We start from the raw sequence: 27,428 nt of genomic DNA on the forward strand, positions 1-27,428 counted from the left end.
TTTAATCAAAGATCAAGTGCAATCTCTAGCTCACTGCAAATAAGAGGAGAGGAGTAGGTGCATTGAGGACAAAAAGACGGTTGAACTAAACAGAGCAGCATGAGTGAGTATTTGGGGGCAGATAACAGTGAACAAATTATAGTAAATGGCATGTTGATGCTATCTGCTATGCGATATTTGCTAAACAAAAGTTGCCCATTAAACTGTAGCACATCAAGGGCGCTGCTGTATTTGTTCCTGTATCACTTGGTAAAGATGAAGCTTAACAAGACTCCATTTTTGAGTTCGAAACAATTACATAAAGGATTTTCTACTTTCCCTAATCCCATCTCAATTTATTACGCTCGAATACATCTGAAGGAGTAGCCTATAAAAAGCCAAAACCCTAATATCTTAGCAAGATAAAATTCTAAATCAGACTGTTTTCATAGGAGAGTATGACTTAGATATTGAAAGGTGATGGCTTGAATACAACATTCACTGACCGTCTTCTCTACTTATCTTTTTCTCTTAAAGTTTTTATTTTACAAATACTCTCACCAAAATAAACCTTAGCAATCTCCTAAAAGCACCTCCAATATTCCTCAACCAATCAATATTCGCAAATTAAAAGCTTATAACTTAACTACAGTAGGACGACATTTATCTTTTTCAACTAATAATTGACACATTTTACTTGCTGCCATTCTTCAATATTCCTTTTCACGACTCTAATTTCTTTTTATTCAATTTGGGATAATATTTCTTTTTGTTGTAGACAACCAATGAGTTTATTTTTTTTCTTTATTCTTTTTTAGAGAGTGAAGTGAAGATTGCCCTTAGTGCTTTTATTCTATAATATACATGGAAATAAATTTGGCTGAAATGATTACGGCACCTTAGAATTCACTAATTTCCTAATCAGAGATTTGGGTTAAGGTGTGACCTCCCACTTACTTAAACATTATCAACTTAATGAAACCTTTTATTTTGAATTTCAACTCACCAAATCCCAAGTCAACCCTTCTTCTTTAATTGAAATTCCAAATTAACTGATAGGATACTATTGTTGTTCCTTTTCTTTAGCAATTAACTTCATTGTTCATACAATGGAAATCACTTGAACCCATGGGAATTTTAAAAAGAAATCCGGTCATTTATCTTCTTTTTTTAGTGAAAGCCAATTTTGGTAGAACTTAATAAAGAAAAAGGATATGAAAAGATGAGGAATATTAATATGCAATGGAGAAACAAACAGGAAGTTGCCTAAAGAAGACTACAAGAGTGGATGATGTTTCTGACTGTTGATTCTTTTAAAATAGTAACTTGGACCAAAAAAGGATAAAAGAAAAAGAAAATAGTAAAATGAACCAATGGTGGAGTATCATGAACCAACGATGGATCAGTCTCCTATAATTGTCTTGATACCTTAATTTTAGAGATTATTTGCTTGCATACATACATAAGTTTCTCGTCAAGAACACAAAAGAAAGAAAGAAATCTTGTCTTTCTGCTCTCTCTCTCTCTCTCTCTCTTTTCTCCCCTGCAACACACGCATCGTCAAGAAATGGCTCCAAGAAGAGAAAATATAGTGATGTTTCCGTTCATGGCACAAGGGCATATCATCCCTTTCCTGGCATTAGCCTTTCATATCGAGCAAACAAAAAAGTACAAGATAACCTTTGTTAACACACCTCTTAACATCAAGAAACTGAAATCATCTCTCCCTCCCAATTCTTCAATTCGTCTTCTTGAGATTCCTTTCGATAGCTGCGATCATGGTCTCCCTCCAAACACTGAAAACACAGATGTCCTTTCTTACCCTCGCATCATTCAACTTCTCCATGCCTCCACTTCTCTTGAGCCCGCATTCAAGAAACTCATTCTTGATATCACAAATGAGCAAGAAGGTGAGCCTCCACTTTGTATCATTGCTGATATATTCTTTGGATGGACAGCTACTGTTGCTAAGGAACTTGGTGTTTTTCATGCTATTTTTAGTGGTGCTGGTGGGTTTGGTCTGGCCGTTTATTACTCTGTATGGTCAAGTCTTCCTCACAGGAATGCAAAATCTGATGAGTTTGAGTTGCAAGATTTTCAAGAAGTTTCAAAACTTCATTTAACCCAATTGCCTTTGAGTATTTTAGAGGCAGATGGGACGGATTCTTGGTCAGTTTTTCAAAGAAAGAATCTATCGGCATGGTTTGATTCTAATGGCATTTTGTTTAATACAGTACAGGAGTTTGATCATGTTGGTTTATCGTATTTTAGGCGAAAATTAGGTCGGCCAGCATGGGCAGTAGGTCCAGTTCTGCTATCGATGGAAAACAGAAATCGTGGTGGGAAAGAAGCCGGAATTTCACCAGATCTTTGCAAGGAATGGCTAGATAATAAGCCTGTAAGTTCAGTTCTATATGTTTCATTTGGGTCACACAATACAATCTCTCCGTCACAAATGATGCAATTAGCTTTGGGATTAGAAGCCAGTGGCAGAAACTTTATCTGGGTTGTTAGGCCACCAATAGGATTTGACATAAACTCAGAATTCAGAGTCAAAGAATGGTTGCCTGAAGGATTTGAAGAAAGAATCAAAGAATCAGGAAAAGGGTTATTAGTGCATAAATGGGCATCACAGGTTGAAATTTTGTCTCATAAGTCTACATGTGCATTCTTGAGTCATTGTGGATGGAATTCTGTGCTAGAATCATTGAACAATGGAGTACCATTGATTGGATGGGCAATGGCAGGCGAGCAATTTTTCAATGTCAAATTTCTGGAAGAAGAATTAGGGGTATGTGTGGAAGTAGCTAGAGGGAAGACTTGTGAAGTTAGGTATGAAGACATAAAGGACAAAATTGAATTGGTTATGAGTGAGACAGGGAAAGGAGAGGAAATAAAGAGGAAGGCTCTTGAAGTTAAGGAAATGATAAAAAATGCCATGAAAGAAGAGAATGGAATCAAGGGTTCTTCTTTAAAAGCATTGGAAGATTTTTTCCAAGCTGCGATGTCAATAGGAGAGAAGACGGATAAGAATTTTACTTATTAATGGTATCATTTTATTATCTCTCTATTCTCAGCCTTCTCTTTTGACGTTAGTTCTAATTACTTAAGAAAATACAATATCAGGGTAGAATTAGTCCTTTTGGAGGATTTGAAAGCAAAGCAAGCAAATAAGGATGTTCCGTAGATATTGGCTATTCCTTTTTATGATTTCACATTTTGTTTGAAATTGTTTTCCTCCTTTTGTATGAGAATTGGTAACTCTGTTGTTTGTAAATGTGCTCTGGTTGTGTCCTACAATTTGTATGTATAGCTTTGTCGTTGACAAAAAGGCCAAGACAGGGATCCACCTAACGCACGTTGTGGCGGCAATCAAGTTTGTCCCGAGTATGCTTTTCCTTTTTTCTTTCTTTCAAAAAACAAAACAAAAAGAATTGCTTCTTTACATTTGAGAAGTGGGAGCATTTAGAAAAATAGAAGATATTCTTTTACTTTTTTTCCTTTCTTTGAGGTGCTGATTCAGCACCCATTGTTTACTTGATTTTTAGATAGTTCTTAGAAAGTAGTGGGTGCCATGCGGCCCTTGTTTGAAAATTAGGGCGGGGAAAAAGAGAAACAAGACAAGTTTTTGCGGCCGTGTCCTCCAATTAATTTAACGAAAAGGTAGCGAGTGTTCAAAGCAAAACTGATAAATAACTGCCACATTGTATTTTGCTTAGTTTTGTTTTTTTTTGGTTCAAGCTAAGTCCCCTCCAGCACATATTGCTTGCTATATTTATACCAGTTAGCGCCACAATCACAGCCGACTTAAATTATCATCCAAAACCAAAATGTTAAATAGTTTTCCATTAGGGACTTCCAATGATTACAGCATCATCAATCCATCCTTTGGCATAACGCCTACATTGTTTCATTTGATCTCTGTATAAGTAATGCAAGGGTTAATATGCTGGCATTGCATCCACTTAATATCTTAGCACACTCTGCTCGTCATATAAAAAAGAATCGAAATTGAGAACACTACAACATTAAGACACAGCTGAACTTCCAGACTCGCTCCACCAGAAGCTAACTGATAAACTTGTCGTCAGAGAACGGACATAGTGCCACCATTTTGGCGGGATGTAAAGCATTTCCCCTTCCTCTAAAATGCAGTCCATAAATTCCAAGTCATGCACTTTTGGGTATTTGCTCTCATCTATATTGTCTAGATCAACCTTCAAAAAGAAGTTCTGAATGTTGAAAAACAGAGTCTAACCACTTATCTATTATATAATGGATATCTCTAGTTAGAAAGAGGTACCAGCAATAGATTTTGTATGCATAAATTAGTCAAAACAGATCTATTACCCACAAAGGAAGAATCCACTCATACAGTTCCCACAAGTAAAAGGGAAAATCAACAAAGCAGTTACCTGGCTGGAATTGCAGAGCATAGTTTCACTGTATGGATGAAGTTCATCTGATAATGAAGCATCATAAAGCCTAATATACTTTTTGCCAACAACCTGAGAATCATAAAGCCTAATAATGAAGCATCATAAAGCCTAATATTGAGAACACAGCATCATAAAGCCTACTATCTACACATGCAAACATAAAATTGTATTGTTATACAACTCGCAGAAGCATGCGTAGTCACAAGAAGCTAAGCTCAATCAATTCATCATTCCTCAAGGTCTGGGATTCCTGTTAAAGTATTTAAGTGATATTCAGTTTCGTATCTGCAACCAAGAGCAGGTCTGACATCAAATGTTGAAAAGAGTAATACATATTATTAAGGCCCTCCAGTTTCCAGTGAGAAGTTTCAAAGGAGAAGATAACTGCAACTTAAAACAGGGGAAAGCCGAGAGTCACTAAAACTCCCTCATAGCACTGAAAACCTTCAGCTGCTATGTAAACTAGGAGATTAGTCTGATAGGCTACTTATGCACTTCACTCATAGTATCCAAATAGATGAAATTCATCAACATGGAAAGATAAACCATCACTCCCACATATAAACCCAGAAGCACAAACACAATTTTGCTAATTACTAGGCCTAGTAAATCCGAAACAACAACAAATTGGGTTTTTAGATCATTTGAAAACACAATTAATACCTAAATAAAGTATTGTCAATGCATAGCAACACAACAAGAGGCAACTTCTTATTTGACAACAGATACAGATGCACAATATTTCCAATTCACTTACCCATGCTATTAATAAAATATAATCATCTAGCATAATCAATTGATTAATGTGAGTACTTTCCGTAGTGTCACCTATGATAGCATATTTCCTTCACTGAAATAAAATTGTTGCTTATGAAAGCAATTTCATGTTTATATAGATGCATTGAAGAGACTGCTTAGCAGAAGTTCAACACCCGTAAACATGGAAACAAAAGCAAAAGATACGAGAGGAAAAGAATTACATTCTACGAGCAAAAGTAATAATAAGAGACAGGGACATAGTCCAGCACAAGGTCCAAAGAAAAAGATGCATCTGGAATTCAGTATCATGTTACATTATTTGATGCACAAGCACATATCTAATACCTGAGCAAGTATATTATGGTGCGGATCATGGTGCAATGGTGTCACTGTTGCAGCTGGACCGAACCAAGCATTGAGGGACCTAAGCTCCCCACCACCAGCAAAACAGTAATCAGGAATACAAATGTCATTCCGCAGTTCATTTACCTGCCACTCAAATATATAACCCAACATGACTAGCTGGAAGACTTTCATGTCTTAATCTACACAGTAGGGACATAGTAAATAAGGATAAAAAGAATAAAGCACACCTGATCAAACAATGGATGCTGAGCAAGATAAGTGGGGACATCAGAAGAAGAGTCATTTGACTGAAGCTTCTCAAGAAACTGGGCGAAAGTTATAAGCTCTTGCTTCCAATCATTGCATAAATAGTTTTTTCCAACCTGCAAGGCAATTGGAAATTCCCAAGTCTCTTCTTGTTCTTGTTTATACACATAGCAAACCCACCACCATCACTCCCCTTCTCACATGCACACATGTACTTATGTCCACCATTTAAGTATCTATGCAAGTTTAGTACAAAATCACAATAAACTACACATGATCTGTCCTCCTCGTTTCAATTAGCATTCATGATGTCCAGCTTACCTGGGAGAACAGGGTAAAACTATCACATACATCCAATTAATTAAACTACTAGGTAATAAATTTGCCTATTTGGTTTATCATGTCGCATCCAGAACACTAGACAAGCCCAACAAGAGCAAATTCAAATAGACTGAGTTTTCATATCTATTTGTTATATGCAAAAGCAGGAAAATCTAAAGGACATTATTAGTTTTTATTAAAGGATCATTCTATGTCATGCTAAAGACAAGCAATTGCTAAAACATTCATTGCAAGGAGTAGAAAAGTATATGACCTCAACAGGAACAGTTCTATCACCAGCAACTCTTGTTAAATAACCCAAATCATTCCACTTAGTCCTGGCAGGCCAATGAGCCATGCAATCACTAATTATAACTGGAGAACCACATAATATATGTTCACGTAGAAATGCCTCCAGTGATAAACCACATTTTTTAACCACATTGTTACAAGACAATGACTTTGCTGGTAATACACGAAGCACCTGCAAGATTTAAAATCATTAAACAATTCATCAGTGAAAAGATATGGGTTTTAGTAATAATAATAGTAATAGGAATAAAGAAAGATTAGAGAATCAGAAACAAACCTCACCTCCGCCTTATCAAATTCCGTTTCTTGAACCAACTTAGAATTGGAATTATCAAAACGATCACTTTTGCTGTCGTTTTCCTCTCGTGCTTTTGATGTGATGATTTCAATAGCTGAATCCAAATCTTTCCTTAATAACATTCCTCCCATGATTACTCCCATATCTAAAACCCTAAGCGCATCTTTAAACTCACCATTTTGATAATGGAACTTTGCCACGTGGAGACACGCCATTGAGTATGCGTCTCGCCAGACGGGTGAAACGGAATGCCAGGGACCGCAATGAAGCTGCTCCCAAGCCATCTCACGCGCCGCCTCAGCTGCTCGGAAGTTGCCGGAGGCGGCTAGAGTTGCCATTCTGACATAAGCGTAGCCGCCATGAGAGGAGATTGATTGGAGGAGATTCGGGGATTCGGCGTCGAGAAGTGGAGTGGAGAGGTGATCGGTGATACTGACGGCGCCGGACATGAGTGGCGGTTGTTGGTGGTAGTTACAGAGAGAGAGAGAGAGAGAGAGAGAAAAGCGAAGGATATTTTGGGGAGTTACTGAATGATTAGGTGGCTTTATATAATCATTGGGAGCTTCGGTTGAGATATTAATAAAGTGCGGAGCAGGCAGATATTTAATCAGATATTTATTTTATTACTAATGATATTTTTATTAGAGATAAAAATACAATGGCTGGTGTGACTTGCCCAATAACATAAACTGCTTCCGTTCTTCAAATATTTCATCAAATTAAACATCTTTGGAATTCAAATGAAATAATGTTAATCTATTAATAGATCACTTAAATTAAAAATAAAAATTTAAAATTTAATTATAAAATAAAATCAATTGAATTAGACTAAACTGTCCTTGAATATTATTTCAATATAAAATAAATAAATAAATAACAAATATAGCATTGGAGAAAGTATATTCGAAGAGCATAATCATTTTCTATTTCTGGTTTGAATCTGTGCCACATCGTTGGATCTTCCACTTCACAATGTCGAACGAAGACATTGAGGGAGTGGCACAGAAAAAGAAAAGACGAAAAACTAAGATTAAGATAAGGACTAACTAACTGTAAAAACGAAGGGCAAGAAAGAGCTGCTAACACGCATGGCTTCTTTTCTTTTTTTCTTGTGTTTGCTTTCAGTTATGAAAATGATTTGATGTCCACATCAATTTAGTTAGTACATTCAATGATTAACATGAATATCAAAGGAATAGTTACCCTCAATTATTTTAAATATGTATGCACATTGAGCTATATAAATTCCTTTTCATATACTTGGATCTTTTTTACTGAGAAAAAGGGGCACTGTCTCGAAGATATTTTCTTTTCTTCTGGGTCCAAATGATTTGAAAAGACTAAAGACACGTATCATTTTAATTCAAATAAATTGCCAAGTTGGAGTTCTGGAATAGAAGAAAATAAAAAATCTGAACTAAGTAGTGAAATTTGGACAAGGTCTCAGAGGAATTGGGATATGGTCCGCACTCCGTACGCATGGATGGCAATGTAATGTGATGAACAGAGACGCATCATTTGCGGATTTTACAAATGGCATCCGACAGAAAAATTGGAGGCTGCGATTGTTAGTTGATTGAAGCACTTCTTAATATTTATCCTAAACACAAACTCATTCTCAATTATAAGAGAATTTAAAAATTGGCCATGCTACTGCCATTACTATTATTATTTATAAAGCTGAGTTCCTACTCTCATCTAATGGATTTATCTAGAGCTTGTGGCATATTCTTTTGGGTTCCCTCTCAAATCGCCCAAAGAAAAGGATCGGTGGTCACTGCACTTTCCCGCGATTAAATAAGTGATATGAGGTGATTTTGTCCGAATAGCTATTGATTTTTAAAAAATTTAAATTATACATACAAGGTATAGTATATATACCTGACCCTCCAACATATAAAAATTCTTAGACAAATTCAATCTATTTATAGACTAAATTAATTGTATAGTGATTATTAATTGTTATATTTTTATTAATTTTTTTAATCACGAATAGTTAATGGTAATATATAAGCTAACCAATAAAGATCCAACAATTAATAAATAAAATCACATGTCATAATGCGATTGTAATTGATTTATACTACGAATAATGTAGTAGACTGAGTTTATTTAAGAATTTTTTTTAAAATATCATGACTTGAAAAACAAAAAAAAAAAAAAAAAGTTTTCAACTCAATAATTCTATTATAGATAGGACGCGTGGCTAGTCTATGTGTTTGGTGACATCATGATAGGACTTTACGTTACTTCTTTAACTTTCCAAACCATTTAAGTTTTAAGTCGACTTTTACCGATAACTCGAATATAAGCGCTTGGTCGCAAAGTCATGTATAATATTGATTGTTAGATCAAAGTCTGTAATTTGATATAGTTGGTTATCCTATCCAATCACTATTTATATAGAAATTCAGATGCACAAAAGACTTTTAATATATATATATCTATTGTTAATACATAAATATTATGACAATATTTATCGTATATTTATTTTATTAAGTAATAAATTATCTTTCTAATTAAATCATTGATTCTAATAATATTTTAATATTATATTAACTAATATATTAATTTTTCAATTATATAATCATTTTTATTTTAAAAATCGTATATTGATTATATTTTTAATATTGATTATATATAATTAAAAAATTTAAATATATAAATTTTTATTATTTTTAAAATGTGATAAATAATTATACAATATCTTGAAATCTATTAATATTTCTTAAACTTATTTTATATTAAAATGGTTTAATAAGAGGTCTAGAGTTAACATTATATAATCTAATCAAGAAAATTATAATTAAAATAATAAAAACAATCGTTTAACAGGCAATGAAATGACCGGCTGTACTTTATTATTAAATAAGTAATATCTATTTTATATGTATTTATACCATTATTCTAACATTCATATCAAGAAACACCCATTAATCATTTACTATATTTACCCATAAAAGTACTTGGCTTTGTCAAAAGCCGGATGTTGTGAAGCTCTTGCAAGCTAGGCCATATCTCTCTATGTTCTAGTCTCGATATCAATATACTCTACAAGAAATATCCCACTCTGCGTGTATATATATACACTTGGATTCTATGAAAGACCAAAAGTATTTTATACCCAATTTGAATTTTTGTATAAAGACTAATGACTTTATAATTAAGAAAGAGAGATGAGATTGATAAATTACTTTCTGCTTTTGGTCCAGCAACAACTCGCAACATTTCGTACAGTACAAAACACAATGAAAGAAAGGCAGAGCTGAATGGCATATGAACATGATATGATAAGACTTTACATGTTAAACTAGTATCAATAAACAAATAAACCCATATACTGGTCTGGCCCTTTCTGGAATATGATCAATAACAGAAGTTAGAAAACACCAGCTATAGTCATAGATAAAGCTATCCTGAAGCAAACTATAAACAATGAGAGTGAATAGCAGAGGTCACTAAAAACCCAAAAGATCCAACAAAAGAGGTTTCTTTTTCTTTTCCTTGAAAGAGCTCATGGCCTTGTAGGGTTTCTGTTGTGATGAAGAGGATCTGGTCCAGTTGGCACTTCTCTTGCCGAATCCTCTACATATATAGCTGAAGCTCCCTTTCCCAGACTCTTAACCAGATGGCTATCAAGATCCTATATTCAAAGTAAAAAAGAATCGAGAACCCATTAAGCTTTTCTTTTAATGAAAAGAAAGTTAAAAAAAGAAAAGAAAAGAAAAGAAGAAAAATTCATCAGAGATCAAAAGAAAGAGAAAAGTGGACCCATTTCAATTTCAAGAACGAATATTTAATCAACAAAGGAAGAAAAGAAAAGGCGGAATCTTTTTTTTTTTTTTCTATTTGCGGTTTCTATTTTATGAGGATTCAAAAAAGGTACGAGCCTTTTTACGATACCTGTGTGACATTAGCTGTATGATCTTCTGCTACTCGAATCTGTAAACCTGAGGAATAAACACACCATAGTTAAAGACTTAAAAGACAAAGTTGAGCAAAACTCCAAACTTGATAAGAAAAAGAGGGTGAAGCTTACGTGTACGAGAAGAATAGACAAAAGATAGAAACACCGCCATAAAAATAACCATGAACGTTAGAAACCTATACAGAGCATTTCCAAACCCCATGTAAGCCAATCAGAAAACAAAGAGAGGGTATTTCGAAAAAGCGAGAGAAGGATAAGCAAAATGTATAAGCGCCCGATAAAGATAAGCAATGGTGATTCTGATTCGGGTTTACAGCTGAGTGACTGAGGAAGTAGCTGCTTGCTAGCTGGGTGTTTTCTGAATGAATACCTAAATTACCCCAGTAAAAAGACATGACCTAATGTCGATAAATGGAAGCTTGGGTTTCATCTTTAAAAGACAGTTACATCCTCGTAAAAATTCTTAAATTACTACTTGAACCGCGGAAAAAAATAGCTGCATCGGTGTAATAATCATCTGGGTCAGGAGAATTAGGACCGTTTGTATGTTTACAGTTGGTACGTGTCGTGACAAACATCCTCGTACGGAAGTTGGCGGCGTTGGTTGTGGTTTGACATGTGACCTCAAATCATTTTTTCTGATAGGGCGGTTACTCCTGTGCCCATTAAATTGATAACTTCTGTGAGGGGTTTCTGAAGGGCAATTTAGGCATTTTAACATTTGACAGCAATTTCCCTCTCAAGTAATAGAAGTCTGAAAATAAAACAGAACTAAATGGAAAAGTTTTTCTTCCTATTTTTCTATTGGTTTAATTTTTCCTCAACATATAATAAAGCGGCAGCACGCTCTATTCTGATTTTAATTTTATATTATTATAAGTTTTATGTAATTTATTAATTATTATTTTTAAGTTAAAATAAATAAAAAGAGATGAACTTATAAATCCAAATTTCGTCTTCAAAATCAAGCCAACAAATATTTATTTGTTTCATTTTAATTTTCTTTCAAATTCCTGCAAACCACATGAAAGAAAACGTTCCAAGTCCACTGCTCTTTCTGAAGAGCGCAGGTGAAAGTCTACGATGGAGATGAATGAAGGAAGCGTATTGTATAATACATAACAAATTCAGTAGGCATTAAGATTCCAGGCAAACTCGAAAGACCTCTCATCTCATATCAATCTGAAAGAACAACTAAGCTTAATAGCGGTGACGGGGCAGGGATGCCCAAATTATATAATATTTTTTACATTATGCTTACATATTTATATAAATATCAAATATTATATTATTTAAACTATTAGTTTTCTTTGAAGTGCAACGTTTATTGTTCAAATTTAGTCTTCAATCTTAAATTAATTATTTCTTTTTAACAATTGTAAAATCATAAAAAACAGAGATCCCTAGATGCTTCCCAAAAGGGTTTACTAATCAAATGTACAAGAACATTGACAACTAGTTTCATCAACGTATAGAGTTAAAAATTAAAGTACAAGGAATTCTACAGCACATAATAACAAGTTTAGTGAATAATTGCTTTTGATCTACTCATCATCAGCATCATCTTTAGCTGCGCTTTCATATTTCAAGGACACCAATCGATTGTAACTTTTAAATTCTCAATCGTCATTAATGCTCAATATCAACAATAGAAAACATCAACCTGTTTCAGACAAACTTCTCAATCTCACTACAAACCTCTGAAGTTCAGCATAAGCAATTTGCTGATGCATCAGGCAGCAAAGCAGCACATAAAATGAAGGAATAAATTTGACAGAGATAAAAAAGTATATTGGCATGGAAGGGAAGACGCAACCAACATATGCACTGAACATCTTGTCCAAGTGCAACAAAAAATTTATCATAATTTCGTAAATTGACAATTCCAGCACAATTATTCATTTAGATCACTTCCTCAATTGTCTCTTTGAGGAAAACTCTGACCAACTATAAAAAATAAAAACATTCATATGTCCCTTCATTTTCCTTGTAACACGAATGAGCCATAAAATTTATAAGAAAAAGGAAACAAATTAGGTTTATAACTTACAGTCTGGATATGCACATATGATGACATCTGGAATGGCAACATATAAACTAGCTGCATTTCTAGCCATCCCTGAATCATAAAAAAATAAAAATAAAGTTAAGTTGACCAAATTTATACATGGACATGAAACCTGGATTACAGATTAGACAGATATCACTTACCATCTATAATCTGAAGGGTTAAATTGTTGAAGAGTTATGCACCAAAGCATTGGATCATATCCTCTTCACTAAGTAAGAAGTCAATGTCCATATACGGACTGGAGATTGCTCCATAATCTAATGACAGATTATTTAGTGGAGACCCAAAAGGTAGTTCACTTGAAAACGGATGATGCAAGTCTCCCCCAACAATCTCATTTCCATCACTATGTAGTGCTTGTATATGGCCCCTGTCATTCTGTGTTCCGATCTGTGGAGCAGCAATTGTTGTTTGAGACATCCGTCCATCATGAGAAGGTTGGTACTCAACTGATTGATTATAGATATTATACGGATTTTCATGATGCAACTCAGAATTTTGTAAGTCCGGATACATCATGGACCTTCCATCCACATGCATGTTCCCCACAGCACCATCATTGGCAGAGGGAATTGCATTAAAGTAGTCAAATTCTGATGGCACTAAATCAGTTCTACCTTCAAGACCATTTTCCAAAGCCCTCACACCAGTAGCTGTATCATTTTCCCTTTCACTGCCATTTATCTGATATTCCCCTAGTGATAAATTGTCATGGTTTATATCAGGCAGAGTGTTTCTCTGCTCTGCAAGTGAATGCTCATTGAGAAGTGGTCCAGACTGTTGATCAGCAGTGCTTCTCCCACGAGGCCTTTTTCTCCTGGGTTGCTTTCCCTGTGGCTCTTTATCTTGGATAGCGCGAGGGATGTCATTTTGAACACTTCTTAATGGCTCCACCTCCACTGGTGTGTTTCTCCGGTTATCCTTAGATGAGACCGAACCCATACCATCATCAACAGCATCAACATCGTAATCACTATCACTACTAATGGCAGGTCGCTTCTTTCCAACACACCTACCTTGAGGCATTTCAGTTATGCCAGAAGTGCCATTATCACTGCTAGGCTGCTGAATGAGGGATTCCTCTCGATTCAATACACTCAACCAAATTGCACTCTCCTTTGCGGTCATCTTATCCTGTAAGCATTTTGACTGGCGGACATGCCTCCTGATTTTTGCAGTATCAGGGGACATGTGCTTTATCACAGCAGTTAATACCCCGACTTTCCACATTTTTTTTAAATCATGTGGTTTCTTATAAAGAGGACTCTGACCTTGCGGTAGTCCCAACTTTACCCACCACTCCTCATTCCCAGTTGGCCACCAAGGCGGCGGGACACCTTTCTCCAAAGGGTACTTCCTTTGAGGGGGGTCACAGTGCTGCATCAAAGAAGACAGAAGAGATCCTAATGTTGCATCTTGTAGGTCTTGAAGAACACTTTGGGAATTTCCATTTCTACCTTTTTCTGCCTCATCCATGGCTAGACACTCAGCTTCATACTTTGCTATGGCTGCTGGCCCATTCTTATCAAACTTCACCTTTTCTTTCCACCAAGCTCGTATGTTATCAGAAGCACCACTTACTGGCTTACCCTTCTCAGGAATAATCCCATACACAAATCCCCGTGCTTTGCAAACCTCCATTAGTTTCAACATGTATTTGAGAATTCCATCCTGGGCTCTTGACATTTTCTTCCTTCGTGCCTGATCAGATGTCTGCTTGGGCTTTTGCTTCTCGGCAGCTTGTTGAGCCGCAAGCTTCTGTCTTTCCTTAATCCTTTTGAGCTTGATTCGGTCCTTCCACATCCGCCTCTCTAATTCCTCAGATTCAATTTCTTCATCACTGACATCTTTCTCCGTGATATTGTCACACCTTATGTCATCAACTTCAATATCCGAACTGTCAGCCAATAAATATGCAAACATCAGATATTGCTTTAAGCCCCTAACGATCACAATATTCCACAATCTAGCTATCAAGACAACTCACATTCTCACTAAGCCAAATACCTATACTGACCCAGTGTAGAGAATTTAGAATGTTTCAATTTCCAAATATTTGAATTCAATTTCTTCTCCTATTTTTTTAATTGTATAACTTTGTGTCTGTACTAAAACAAAAACCAATCTTTTCCACACACTCGTAACAATTTATATAAGTCAATTTTTTTTTTTTCCATATAAACAATAGTCCGCAAAATGATTCATATGCAAACGAAACCAAATACCCATTGTTATATTTTGCATTGATAAAATTACCCAGCTCTTAAAAATGGCCAAGAGTTAAAAAACAAACAATAGACGGATTGAAGTAGACATGTATAAAAGCGAATTAGAAGAAGAAGGAAGGAAAAGGGAAAAGAACACTTTACCTGATCTCAGCTCCGAGATCTTCGAACTCACCCATCAAAGTTCATAAATACCCGGGGACTTGAATGTGAAATAAGAAAACCCTACAAATTGGGGGTTTTTAATATCTCGGCGTTTTCGCAGAGGCTGACAGCAATATCAATTATGTACTAAAAATTGTATAAAGAGAGATAAGAGAAGAAGCCAGGAAAGGTAAAAATGGGAGACTATTATTGTTATATTTGTTATTTGACAAACAAAATAGTGTCGCCAAATTCAATGCACGCAATTTTTGAGATTTATTTAAGAGAGAAAAAATAATAACAAAAAGAAAAAAAAGGAAAGAAGCGAGAGCGAGGGGGAGTGGTGGTGGTGGATGAGAAGGGGCGGCCAAAAATAGTCCAAAGTGGACAAAAATTTCAAAGTCTGCCATTTTTGGAGGCGTAATCTCCTGCATACACGTCTATGTTGTATCTCTTACGAGGCTCTCTCTCATTGCCTATTTTGCTTGGACTTGTTCAAACTTGAAAGGCGATTTACCAGAATCGAAACTCAGGTTTCTTTTTTTTCTTTTTTCTTTCTAAAGAATAAACTTGTTAAAATACAATCACATTTATTGAAATTTAGAGTTTTTTGACAAGTCATGATGAGATCAGATCCATTCATTAAGCAGAAAGCTGTTAAGAATTTACTATTTGACTCTTATTTTTCTTTACTTTGATCCATAAAAAAAGAAAAAGAAGCTATTAAAATTGTAGTATTATCATAGGCTCACCCAGTTATGGACTATGCTCGACTCAGCTCAGCTCACTACTAGACGTAGTACCGCTGTGCGAGGCCTGGATTTGTGGCCCATGACATGACCAGATGTAATTAGAGTTCTCTATGGGCCAATTCCCAATCTGACCTTCGAATTTTAGTTTTGGAAAAATTACAAAATATTTATATATTTTTTATTTTTATTAAAATACGGTATAATTTTCTTTTTCATTTTGATTGCATGAAAATATTAAAATATGATTTTTTTTTATTTTTTTTTAAAATACAGTATTGATTATTTTTTATTAAAATAACTAATAACCGTTTTTATTTTTTAAGTTAAAAGATAGTATTTACACAATGAAAATAATATTCTTTTGTTGATTTTAGGATATTTTTAAAAAACTTCTTTTAATTTTTGACAATATCGTACTTCAGCTTTTTAACAAATTTTGCAATATTAAGATTATTTTGTTGAATAATATATAAATATGATGTATGAAAAATATTGTTTTAAAAATTTGGACATAAAAGTATATAAGGTAGGAGCATGTTTGTTTGTAAATTTAAGGGAAAAAGAAATATCACCACATATTCATAAATATTTATTGTATAGAGTCTTCAACAGATTGTCATAACTTATGGTTTCTAAATGTCATAACATACTCAAGTTTTGAAGTATAGAACCAGGCATTACACCATTTATTCCTGAACTGTTTGTAAGAAAGAAAAAAAAGATTTCTTGATATTGCAAATGAAATTACAACACTATGTCTCCTGCATACGTGTTCAACACTTTGAACACGGTTTTACGCCTCCTGCACGTACCTTGCCTCCCAACTTCCTGGATTCTATCTAAACCAACATTTAATAATAAGGTTCATCATCATAATCTTTCAACTTCCATTAACGAACGGAAATGCAGAGTTTTCAGCTCATACCATCTTTAGTAAGGTTCGCACTATACCAGTTAATTGCTCTCCATGAGTTGTTCAGTAGCATTTCTTTCCGCTTGGCCTCTCGTTGTGAAGTCTGGAGACGCTATAGCATTTGCGTTTGCAAGTCTGCAGTTGTTATCTCAGGTACCAATTAACTTCTCCAATTGCCTGTTTTACCTGTCTTTAGACAATTAACAGGACAATCTCTGTTTCCTTTATAACTAGGTTTGCAGTTTGGAGGCGAGTTGGTAGATGTTGTCGTGGTACGTGTCTTGAAAACATACTTAACAGATACATGGAAGACAGACAACATCCTGTTAAAATCTGCAACACTTGTGAATTACCAGAAAGGTTTATCGGCCACTCTTGTGATCATAATGGCTTTCCTTTCTGATACAAAGATAGGTCTTAAGCACATTAATTATTTGAGCACCATCTATATTTTTGTAAGTTTTGAATATGGAATTGAACAAGTAATTATCTTTTAGGATCACACACTATTGTGTCTGAACATGTAAGTTTTGTATTTTGGTCGCAGGGATTGGCAGTCTTAACAGTTGTTAGTTTAATTCCACAAGTTGAATTTGGGATAGGGCACATCATTGCAGTAGTCTTCTTAGCAGCAGGCAAGGCAATAGTGCAGCCCGCAAAAATATTTATGTCTGATCAGTTAAGAGCCCATGAACCGAAACATGACATAGGTGAGAATAGATTAGAGGCTCGAACAAAAGTGTGGTGCCTTGCTGCCCAGTTACTAACTGCAGCTCCTATATTCCTAGTATTCGATAGACTTAGTTCACTGTCTGCAACTTATATTTATTCAACATCTATATTGGTGGTAGCTTTCTCGTTGTTCTTGTATGGCACCCGCTTTTACCATTGCAAAGAACCAGCAGTTGAGTACCGAGAAAAGGCTATCTGGATCTCAATTGCCTAACCTTCCACACTATAGAATGAACGTCTCCGAGGAGTCGAGCTACTTCGTTCCTTCCAACGGGATCAGGCAGCCCCCTTACTCATGTTTTCTTTGTTGTCAAGGCCGCTTTCCTGAAAAGGCATCTCAAGTATCCAGACTCTCAGAATCAACTCTTCCGCAAGGATGAAGATCAACCTTGCTGTCTGCCTCGAGTTAAATTTCTAAGGTCCATTTCTTTCTTTCATTTTCTTTTGGTTTTGATTACTCTGCAACCAAGAACTGAATGAAATGAGTGACTTGGTGGAATTATTGATGGAGGTGGCTAGATAAGGCCGCTGTTATTGACTAATCCTGCTCTATTAGTCCAAATGAACAAGAAAAGACAGCATGCTGTTCACATTCGCACAAATAAAAGACTCAAAACTTCTTTTAACCATGTTGCCTTCCTCGGGTTTGTCTGGCACTAACAACAGCAGACACATTCTTTCCTGAGCAAGGAAATAAGATGGAATCAGGCATTTCTGTAGTTCTACTTCTTGTACTGAAAGGCTTGTCTGGCAGCGTGATTTCCGGTCTCTTTGATTCTGTAATTTTAGAATGGGCACCCAGTACTAGAATGAAATGTTATCTATTAGTCAAAATCTGGCTTGGAATGTTGTTCTCTATAATTTGCTTCGTTGTAGGTTGTAGGTTGAAGTACACAGATTGGAAGTGGTTAGAGATAATGGTTTGCTACACAAACCCGAAGAAACAATACCTATGAGTACTTGGTGGCTAGCTCCTCAGTTCTGCATATTCGGTGTTATGGAAAGGCTTGCTGTAGATGGCTTGGATGATTTCTTTAGTGAACAAGTTCCAGAAAAACCATTAGAGAACTATGGATCAGTATTCAAAGAATTTATCATCGGGGTTGGAAATTTCATTGGCGTCATGTGTGTTCATGCAGCAGGAACCTGGTTTCGCCATACCTTAAATCTCAGTCACCTAGATAAATATTACACAGTAATGGCAATAATTTGCTCCATAAACTTCTGCTTTTATTCATACGTATTAAGTCTTTACTGGCAGAATCTCAGTGGAGAAGAGGAACAAGTACTCCTCATGTGTTTTGAACATAGCTTTAGAAGCGATTGTGTAATAGCTTACAGAAAGAGCTACAAACAATCAAAGGAAAGAAGCAAATCATCCGCAGCTTCTGATTTTTGGTATTTTGACGGGATCTGTGGAGTTAGATGATATACATTTGTGCTTGTATGTTATTGTATTTTTTCATGTCATGTGTTAGATAAAGCAAAATGATTCAGGCATTTCTAATTTCTAATTATTGTCTGTTCACTTATTTCATCAAGTTGCATGTGAACATATAACTAATACAATATGGGAACCATAGTTATATTTAAGTACATAGAGGAAAATCTTGAGATAGAAACAGATGCTCATGCAATTAATTACAACCTATGCTTGGCAATTCTTTTTGTTTCTTTCTTAGCAGGTCTATCTTGCTTTATGAGGATGAGTGCTACTTGAAGATGCAGGGAAGTAACAAAATCTCAAAAGCTAAATTTCTTCATTTGGAATTGAAAAAAAAAATTATATTTATTGAACTCTTGGATGTTTGCGAAAGAAAATATTTATTCAATTTAAAACCTTAGAATAATACATTAAGGGCAAAATTAAAAGGAAATATTGAAAGTTTCCACAAATTTTCTTTTCAATTTCTATAATGCTGGCAATTTATTTGAGAAAACTAGCCAATGGGTATTACATATATCTATTATGTCACAGTAGTAATGACAATTACTTGGATGGACAAACCACTTACCTTAACCTAACTATTTCTTCTTTCATGGCAAGTGATAGAGCACTAAGATTCCCACCACTTTCCACTCTTACTCCAGGCATAGCAATCGCTCTACTTCCTACAAACCCACATTCTCCTACTCTTATTTTACCAAATTTAACTTTTCCTCCTTCACCTTCATATATGTGTCCAAATAGTATAGCTTCTTTTCCTACACAACCACCTCTCTCTATTTCCACCATTTCAGGATTCAGTGCAGCTCCCATACTATCAATATATGCACCTTGGTGCAAGTTAATATCTGAACCCATCAACTTTAACCATAAATTAAACAAGACTGATCCACTAGTCATTTCTATGAAATACTCCCCAACTATGGTTCTAAAAGCTTGCCATATAGTGTCCATGAAAACCCCTTTGCTCCAAATTAGTGTTGTTTCACCCTCTTTCTTTTTCCCAACAAGAATCCATTTAGCCACAACACAAACTAATGCAGCTAGAATCCCAGATGAAAACCAAAACAAAGGAAGCAACCAATGCAGTGAAATCTTCTTACTTTCCTTCAAGAAAAGGACCAAATTTAGTGGCGCAAAGATTACCAATCCCATTAGGAAATATGGAAACACTGTTTGTAGCAATGGTTGACCAAGAATAGCCCATGAAGTCTGATACCAAGTTCTTGCTAGTGTTACTTTTCCTGAGTCCTTTTTCTCCAATACTGCAGCCATTGGACAGCCTGACAGGTCCACTTCAACATCAGATTGCTCTATGAACATTTTCCAGGCTTCTGGAAGTGGCTCACCATTTCGCAAATGCTGACAGATTTCGTAGATCAATGAACGACCATGATCAATTGAAGCACTTTGTGAACAAGATGTAGCTCTAATAACATCTATCTCAGGACAGCGCAGATAAGGATTAAATTCCAATCTTTCTGACTCTTCACCAGTAAGATTTTGATCAATAGTAATTTCGCCAACATCAATATATGGGAATTCAGTCTCATCCCATGGTTTAGTGCAGTCAAGTGCAATATCACGGATGGCTTCATCATCAGGAACAGCTCGGATTTGCAATTGGAAAATGTAGCAAACCCCGCCAGGGGAACTTACTCGGCGTTGGAAGTCTTCAGCAAGGAAAAGTAAGGGGCGAGTGTCTTTATCATCCCTTGGAATTGCACCTGTTTCTGGTGGGAGAATTGCAGTAGGCTCCACTTTACCTGAATCCTCACTGATGTTTGCATCATAAGGCCGCAGCTTGAATTTCACATACATTTCCTGTCCATCTGTGAACCTGAAAAGCCTGCAAATGTTGGAATAATAATGTAGCTCAGCATATGAGTCAGAATTGCGAAGAGACATCCACACTGCATCACGGATATGAGGGACTCGCTTCACAAACTCCTCCCTTGCAGGAAGGCCACACACTAGCCACGTCGCAAAATCACCAACTGTTCGGGCATAGAAAGCCTTGCCTGTTTTTAGTGTAATGTCAAGAAGTGAAAAGCTAGCACCAATTTCTTTTTCATCTGAAAGTAGTCTTATTGCTGCACCACGTGCATCTATCCTTGCATCATCATCAGCACTCAAGCTATTGCTGTGGCGGACTACAATTGGATACCTCTTACCAGCCTTGAAAATATTATGTTCAGGCAATCCTTTGATATTGTTATACATCTGCAAGTGTCCCTTTCCACTAACACCAATGCGATGGAAGTACCTGGATTTAACCTTCAATGTTGTGGCAGCCAAATTCGCAGCAAGATTACCAACTATCTTTCTATATTTAACGTCCATCTCTTCTATCCTGTCATCCAAAGCATGCATGGTGTTCTTAATCATGACTGGTGTTTGAGAACCAATATATACGCCACCGCTTTGAAGAACTGAATTCATTGGAGCAACAGAAAGAGCACCAAGAATTACATCTTTCTGAAGAACAGAACCAGGGAGGACCAAACTTTGACTCCCAACTACTGAATTATTCTGCACCTCAATTTTCCCTCGGGTGAACCCACTAGATGAATAGAACCCAGCAATGATCCTGCTAAAGTCACCGAGATGGACACCAGCACCAATTGTAATCGATTCAGGGTCTGAAACAGGGTTGATGGCCCGGATAGAACAATGTTTTCCTACTTTTGCACCGAGCAGGCGTAAATAAATGCAGAAGGCTTCTGTTCCAGATAGGAGTTTAGCAAATCTAATATGGCATGCTATGGTAATTCGATGGCGAAGCCAAGTCTTTAAGTGGAATTGCTTTTTCTCTTGTTTTTCAGAAAGAAAATGGGTCAAAGTGCATGTAAGGAAGCTAAGTATCACGCCATGAGCTAAATAGGCAATAGCGACTGAGATTGCAAAGTCAATTGGGTTCAATGCAACGGTAACAAACATTGTGGCATAGGCAATAATGGTTAATGGAACCCAGTGAAAGGCTCCAGAGATGCAAAGAAATGAGAAGTATTGAAGGGATGCAGGCCTTTGAGAAAGCCAAATGAAAAAGAGGTAGATGATGGCTGCTGAGACAGTGCTGAGCAAACCGACCATGTAGATGCCCATGAAATGGTAAATTGCTCCATTCTGAGACATATCCGGATTCTGATGCACTGCACCCTGAAATTCATAAAAGTAAAACCATCCTTCAACATTTAAGGATATATAATATGAGGACTATAATTTTCTGGCAGTAAGTATTCTTCTTTTACATGAAATTAGGTATGAAGTGCTTGTTTCAACCATTTTTATACAGTTAACAAAAAACCAAACATTTGATACATTGTCTCTTTTCATCTTTCCACCTAATCGGATTTTAGCCACCAAAAATGAAATATATCATGGCTAAATTGAGATTCAAGGTATCTACATTAGTTTTTTTAATCCTTTTCTTGAGAAAACGAGGTGCAGCTAGTTCTTTCGAAAAAGCCATCAGTAGTAACATACATAATTTACTGTACTGATGGTTTCTATAAAACGTATAATCTGAAAGGACTGACCTTTTGGACCTTGCTAGATTTGAATGTGATTTTGTCTGCTTCATACTTTTGCAGTGGTGGAACATGAACTCCTTCTCCTATTACACTTCCTTTCTGGACTACAGCATACGGACCAACCGAGGAATTTCTGGCAATCTTAATGGGGTTGAAGCTCAAAATTCCATTCTTCACCTCATGGCCTTGAATCAATGCCCCTTCTGCAATGACAACTCCATCTCCAATTGAAACTAGTGATGGGTCCGTTATAGCAACAGTGTCGAGCAAAACTGATGACCCAATCCTGGCTCCAAGAACCTCAAACCAATAATTAAGGAACGGTGTCCCTCTCAAATGCTCTGCAAAAACTTTGGAAGATATTTCTTGGGCCTTATAAAGTGCCCACCACTTAACAAAGTCTGTTGACCAGATTGAGGTTTTAGGCGTCAGGGCATAGTTTGGTCTTAAAAAAGAATTTCCAAGGAAAGCAATTGAAATACAGGTAGACACTATGCATAAGACCCAAGCAAGAGGAGCTGAGGCCAAGGAAATCAAGTAGGCTGACCAGTGAACTTTATCTGCTGATGTATGGCTGGCTGAGATCAAGCTTGTAAAAGCAGAAACTGATAAATAAGCAGGTAAGCTTAGCATGATGGAAATGTAAATGAGGGCAAGAAGTTGGAAAATCCATATATAGATTTGGTGAGCCCTAGAAATTTCAGTCATTAGATCAGCGGAGTCCATATCTAGTTGCGGAAGATGAGATTCAGAGTCTATCAGATGAGGTTGAGACTTCATCACGAGATTCTCAGAGAAGCTTGCCAAGTCTGCAATGCAAGTAGCAGTGAAGATATCTACTGCTCCAATTGGCACACCAAGAAAATCTGAAAGTTTTTGAGCTGCTCTGACCACACCTATCGAGTCGATTCCATAAGATGTTAGAGACTCTATGGTAGAGATGTTACCAGCAGGAATTCCTGTCTGCTCAGAAACAATCCCCTTTAAGAACTCTATAATTTCTCTGTTACCCAGTTTAGATTTCTGTATCGGAGAGCTCAGTAGTTGAGGTCGTGGTGTTCTTCCCTCCTTGCATGTACCAGAGGAGAAGGACCGGACAAATGTTCTTTTTGAAAAAATTGGGTCCGGCACAACATTTAGAGTTCCTTCAGTAAACTGTTTGAGGCATTCAAATCTCTTAATTTTACCTGAGGTTGTTTTACTGATGGTCCTTGGCTTGATAAGTTTGACACAAGCCACAGGGACACCATGTTCTTCTGTAACACGGTTTTTAATGTTTTCAACAACATCCTTATCAACTGGCTTACCATCTCGGACCTCAGCAATTACAACCAAGCCAACCTGGTCTGAACCATCTGGAACTAAAATCCCTTTTGATGATAAAACTTCCTCTGGAGCGCCAACTACTGCACAGCAACCGGGACGCAGAAGTTCAGATGCACTCTCAACTGTCTTCTCCACATCCGCTGAGTAAATGTTTCGTCCTGCTACAATGATTAGATCCTTGATTCTTCCAGTGATGAACAATTTTTCATCAATAATTCTTCCTAAATCTCCAGTTCTAGTATATATTCTTCCAGGGTGATTTTGGAGAACATTTCTGAAAGTTTTTTGGCTATGTTCTTCCCTGCCCCAATACCCAACTCCAGCACTTGCACTACTAATCCATATCTCTCCTTCCTTGCCAGGCTCTTCAAATTCTTCACCATTCTCAGGATCAACTATCCTGATGTCAACATCTGCATCAGCTGGATTAGCGTATCCACAGCAGACTCTTCCCTGCCAATCAATCAAGATGGGTTTACCTTCCCCAAATGCACAGCTGACAAAGACACAATTCTCAGCCAACCCATAACCAGGAGCCATCACCTCTTGATAAAGGCCGAAAGGGCGAGTAAGCTCGATAAATCTTTTCAACGTTTTTTGCCGCACTGGTTCAGCAGCAACCATAAGGAAAACCATGGAAGAGAGGTCATAGTTGCGGACTTTTTCCCTGTCAGACTCTAATCTTCGAATCACTAGCTCAAAAGCAAAGTTGGGGCCAGCACTGTGAGTAGCCCTGTATTTGCTCATAGTCTGAAGCCATAAGAGTGGGTTTTTAATGAAGGTCAATGGCGAAAATAGAATTGCTGATCCACCACTAACTAGAGCTGTAAAAAGTCCACCAACCAGCCCCATGTCATGATACTGGGGAAGCCAGCTTACTAGTACTGTCTTCGAGGTGCTCTTGTACCTCCTTCGCATCAACTTCACATTGTGAATGAGCCCACTATGGCTTATTATGACGCCTTTAGCATCACCAGTGGACCCTGACGTAAATTGAAGAAAACACAAATCATCCGGTTGAGGCTCAGATTGATAATCCATTTTTCTTGGAAGCACGTCAGTTGAGTTTTTTATCCAAGAATCTGTGTGTATCCATGGCAGATCAGGCCAGCGAGCAGAAGATTTGCCATTTTTTCCTGTCAATGAGATCAGATTCTTCACAAAACCTGCTCGAACTGCTGAGTGATAACGAGTGGTAGACAGGATGGCCACTGCATTACAACATTTAGCAATGTTTTCGATCTTCAGAAGTGCTTGTCCACCTCTTTGCAGAGGGTCTGGAGGTAGAACTGGGACTGGTATGACTTTAGCTATTAAGCACCCAAAGAAGGCATCGACGAAGTCCAGGCCTGGTACGTGGATTAATAGGACCCTGTCTCCAGGCTTGACAGCTGGTTTTTGGCTGGTCAAGAGCTTGTGAGAAATGCAAGAAGCGTTGGCTAGAACCTCTGCGTAAGTCCTCTGACACACCGCTGCCCCTTCTTCATTAATCCAGGTATACAATGTTTTATTTTGTGTGACTTTGTGCATTGCCCAGTGTTTCAAATAAGCGGCAAGGTTGGATAGATCAGGGAACTCCACTCCTGGAAGCTCTCCTAGTTCCTTAGATTTTAAGTCACAGAAAACTGATTGCAGTGGGAACAAACTCTGCAATAACATAGACGACAGTTTTGTCAGTTCCAGACCGTAAATGTTCAAATACAGCCATTTACATACTGTTTTTATTACATCAAGTTCAAATCATAGAATATCAATTACCTTAACATATGGAAACATTGGCAAAGAATTGTAATTGGCAAAGTGCTTGCACATTAGAGCCATTGCATAGGACGCGTTTCTCTCTGTGAGCTCAAATGCCATAAGCCCACCTACATAGTAAGTGTTCCTCAGACCTTGAAGTTCAGACTCCAGTCTCTCATAAAACCCATCTTTCACATCTGTTTTTAGATTATTGTAAGAACATATGCATATTAATATCTCTCTTGCACTCGAGTTCAGTCACACAGGTAGTTCATTGAGGAGTACCTTGGCTACTAACATGAGGGAAGTACCTAAATCTTCGTTGTAGGATCACCTTCTCAACTTCTGCTCCCATGTTCTTAACTACTTTGATGGCAAGGTCAGTTACAGTTGGTCCCGTAATATCAACAGCGTTTCCATAAGACCAGAACAAGAAAATGTCAGTATCAGCATAAAATTTCTGCATTGCAACTGGACGTCCTGTTGTTGCAGGATCATCCATATATTCACCGAAGTAATAAAAGCCCATTGGCATATCTTCTAGCCCTTTAGTCTTTAAAACAGTGGTGTAATAGTCAATTGTCCGGACTTTGCTGAATAACTCTCCTTCAAGGTCACCGAGATCCATTATTTCATTCTCAGGTTCTGCAAGAATAATTTGTCAATTAGACACTTGAGAAATGACAGAAAAGTAGGAAAAAGAGTAGAAATCCAGAGGTAAAGCACTCAAGAACCTTTTGACTCCGCAGTTGCTGATCTGTAAGTTTTTCCATCTTTGAAAGGAAAGGCACCAGAAATGATAATCTTGTCAAACTCCATCTCTTTGACTTCTCCTCTGCTATTTTTTATATCAACACTTGCACCATCAGATTTGCGTCTGACTGCCAATACTTCAGTATTGCAATGAACTTCAATTGGAAGTGCTTCAGCAACCTTCTGCCATAGACTAGTGTATCCGCCCTTGAAACGTCTTAGCTTTCCAGCCATAGAAGTCCGAGTGAATTCATGAATATAAGCATAAGGCATGTCTTGAGGAAGTCCATAGCCGGATGCAGTGTATCCATAAGCTACAGATTTAGGAACAGATTTCAATCCACGACACTCAAGATACGTTGGAGTTAAATCTGACGCAAATTTGCTAATAGCATGGATCCCAATTTGACCTGAATCCTTTGCCTTATCCTGACAAAAACAATAGTGAAAGGTAAATTGGATAGACAAGGCTTTAGCAATCGGGCGAAAATCCAGGAATGCGTGGGACAAGTATAGCTGACCTGAAGTTCTAAGGTCAGAGACATGACAGATACATAATCATCTTTCACATTGATGTCCTCATATTTCCCTGTAGAGCTGTCAATGAGAGCAAGCTTGTGGGAGTCCATTTCTTCTAATTCTAGTTCAGCCTCTTTTGCCAGGTGAAATATGACCGGTGCGCTGTTTTTAGCAAGAACTTGACCACCGAGATCATATATCTTTCCTGCAGATGTTAGAACATATACTCAAAACTTGCTGGTATTTTCAAAGCTGACGAAGATATTTTTGTTAATTCTGTACCTTCAATCACAACTGATTCGCACATGCCACCTACAGTATGATGCTTCTCTAATACTGTCACATTAGTGTAGCCAAGTCTAGTTAGAGCATAAGCGGCTGATATGCCACTTGGACCTCCTCCTACTATTCCAATTTTTGTATTTACAGGCAGACATGGATGTAGCTTGGATAATTGATCTTCTATTGATACTGCTGTGTCCATCTTTTGCAATTAAGCCTTCAACTGACAGTGACTGTTGGAAACAGGTAATGTGTTGAGCATAACTTTCCTAACAAGAGATAGACTTGTATCAGAAACTAAAGAAAATATACTGAAAACAGCATACAAAGAGCTGAAGAAGAA

At 36.9% G+C, this 27,428-nt stretch overlaps 4 protein-coding genes across 10 annotated transcripts; 1 reads left to right on the top strand and 3 right to left on the bottom strand.

The window, feature by feature from the left end:
* Window positions 1–1,345: 1,345 nt before the first annotated feature.
* On the top strand, window positions 1,346–3,474 carry LOC8274403 (UDP-glycosyltransferase 92A1). The gene has a single exon (XM_002513406.4). The coding sequence runs from the start codon at window positions 1,547–1,549 to the stop codon at window positions 3,023–3,025; it is 1,479 nt and encodes a 492-aa protein (XP_002513452.1). The 5' UTR covers window positions 1,346–1,546; the 3' UTR covers window positions 3,026–3,474.
* Window positions 3,475–3,810: 336 nt separating this feature from the next.
* On the bottom strand, window positions 3,811–7,276 carry LOC8274402 (lysine-specific demethylase JMJ30). 3 transcript variants are annotated; one of them, XM_048372941.1, is made up of 7 exons: window positions 6,896–7,276; window positions 6,705–6,814; window positions 6,385–6,594; window positions 5,771–5,905; window positions 5,523–5,666; window positions 4,395–4,487; window positions 3,811–4,196 (listed from the first exon to the last, which is right to left on the bottom strand). In XM_048372941.1, exons 1-7 carry the CDS (start codon window positions 7,167–7,169, stop codon window positions 4,008–4,010), a joined length of 1,155 nt encoding a protein of 384 aa, XP_048228898.1. In that variant the 5' UTR covers window positions 7,170–7,276; the 3' UTR covers window positions 3,811–4,007. The 3 variants fall into 3 exon arrangements, with proteins under 3 accessions (XP_048228898.1, XP_015571245.1, XP_048228899.1); XM_015715759.3 differs by having other exon boundaries at window positions 6,705–7,275; XM_048372942.1 differs by lacking the exon at window positions 6,385–6,594 and having other exon boundaries at window positions 6,705–7,274.
* Window positions 7,277–9,969: 2,693 nt separating this feature from the next.
* LOC8274400 (ETHYLENE INSENSITIVE 3-like 3 protein) lies at window positions 9,970–15,486 on the bottom strand. 5 transcript variants are annotated; one of them, XR_007215517.1, is made up of 6 exons: window positions 15,089–15,486; window positions 12,860–14,616; window positions 12,699–12,767; window positions 10,760–10,824; window positions 10,624–10,670; window positions 9,970–10,363 (listed from the first exon to the last, which is right to left on the bottom strand). XR_007215517.1 is itself a non-coding variant. In XM_015715846.3 (3 exons), the coding sequence occupies exons 1-2, from the start codon at window positions 15,121–15,123 to the stop codon at window positions 12,894–12,896; spliced, it is 1,758 nt and encodes a 585-aa protein (XP_015571332.1). In that variant the 5' UTR covers window positions 15,124–15,484; the 3' UTR covers window positions 12,470–12,767; window positions 12,860–12,893. The 5 variants fall into 5 exon arrangements, 1 of the variants encoding a protein (XP_015571332.1); XR_007215518.1 differs by lacking the exon at window positions 10,760–10,824; XR_003078231.2 differs by lacking the exons at window positions 9,970–10,363; window positions 10,624–10,670; window positions 10,760–10,824 and adding an exon at window positions 12,057–12,311.
* Window positions 15,487–19,296: 3,810 nt separating this feature from the next.
* LOC8274398 lies at window positions 19,297–27,287 on the bottom strand. Its single transcript, XM_025156382.2, has 7 exons — window positions 27,086–27,287; window positions 26,806–27,008; window positions 26,266–26,713; window positions 25,817–26,176; window positions 25,550–25,728; window positions 22,472–25,438; window positions 19,297–22,091 (listed from the first exon to the last, which is right to left on the bottom strand). The coding sequence occupies exons 1-7, from the start codon at window positions 27,285–27,287 to the stop codon at window positions 19,497–19,499; spliced, it is 6,954 nt and encodes a 2,317-aa protein (XP_025012150.2). The 3' UTR covers window positions 19,297–19,496.
* Between the last annotated feature and the right edge of the window lie 141 nt (window positions 27,288–27,428).

This window comes from Ricinus communis, chromosome 4 (genome assembly GCF_019578655.1).
Source record: "Ricinus communis isolate WT05 ecotype wild-type chromosome 4, ASM1957865v1, whole genome shotgun sequence".
NCBI lineage: Eukaryota > Viridiplantae > Streptophyta > Magnoliopsida > Malpighiales > Euphorbiaceae > Ricinus > Ricinus communis.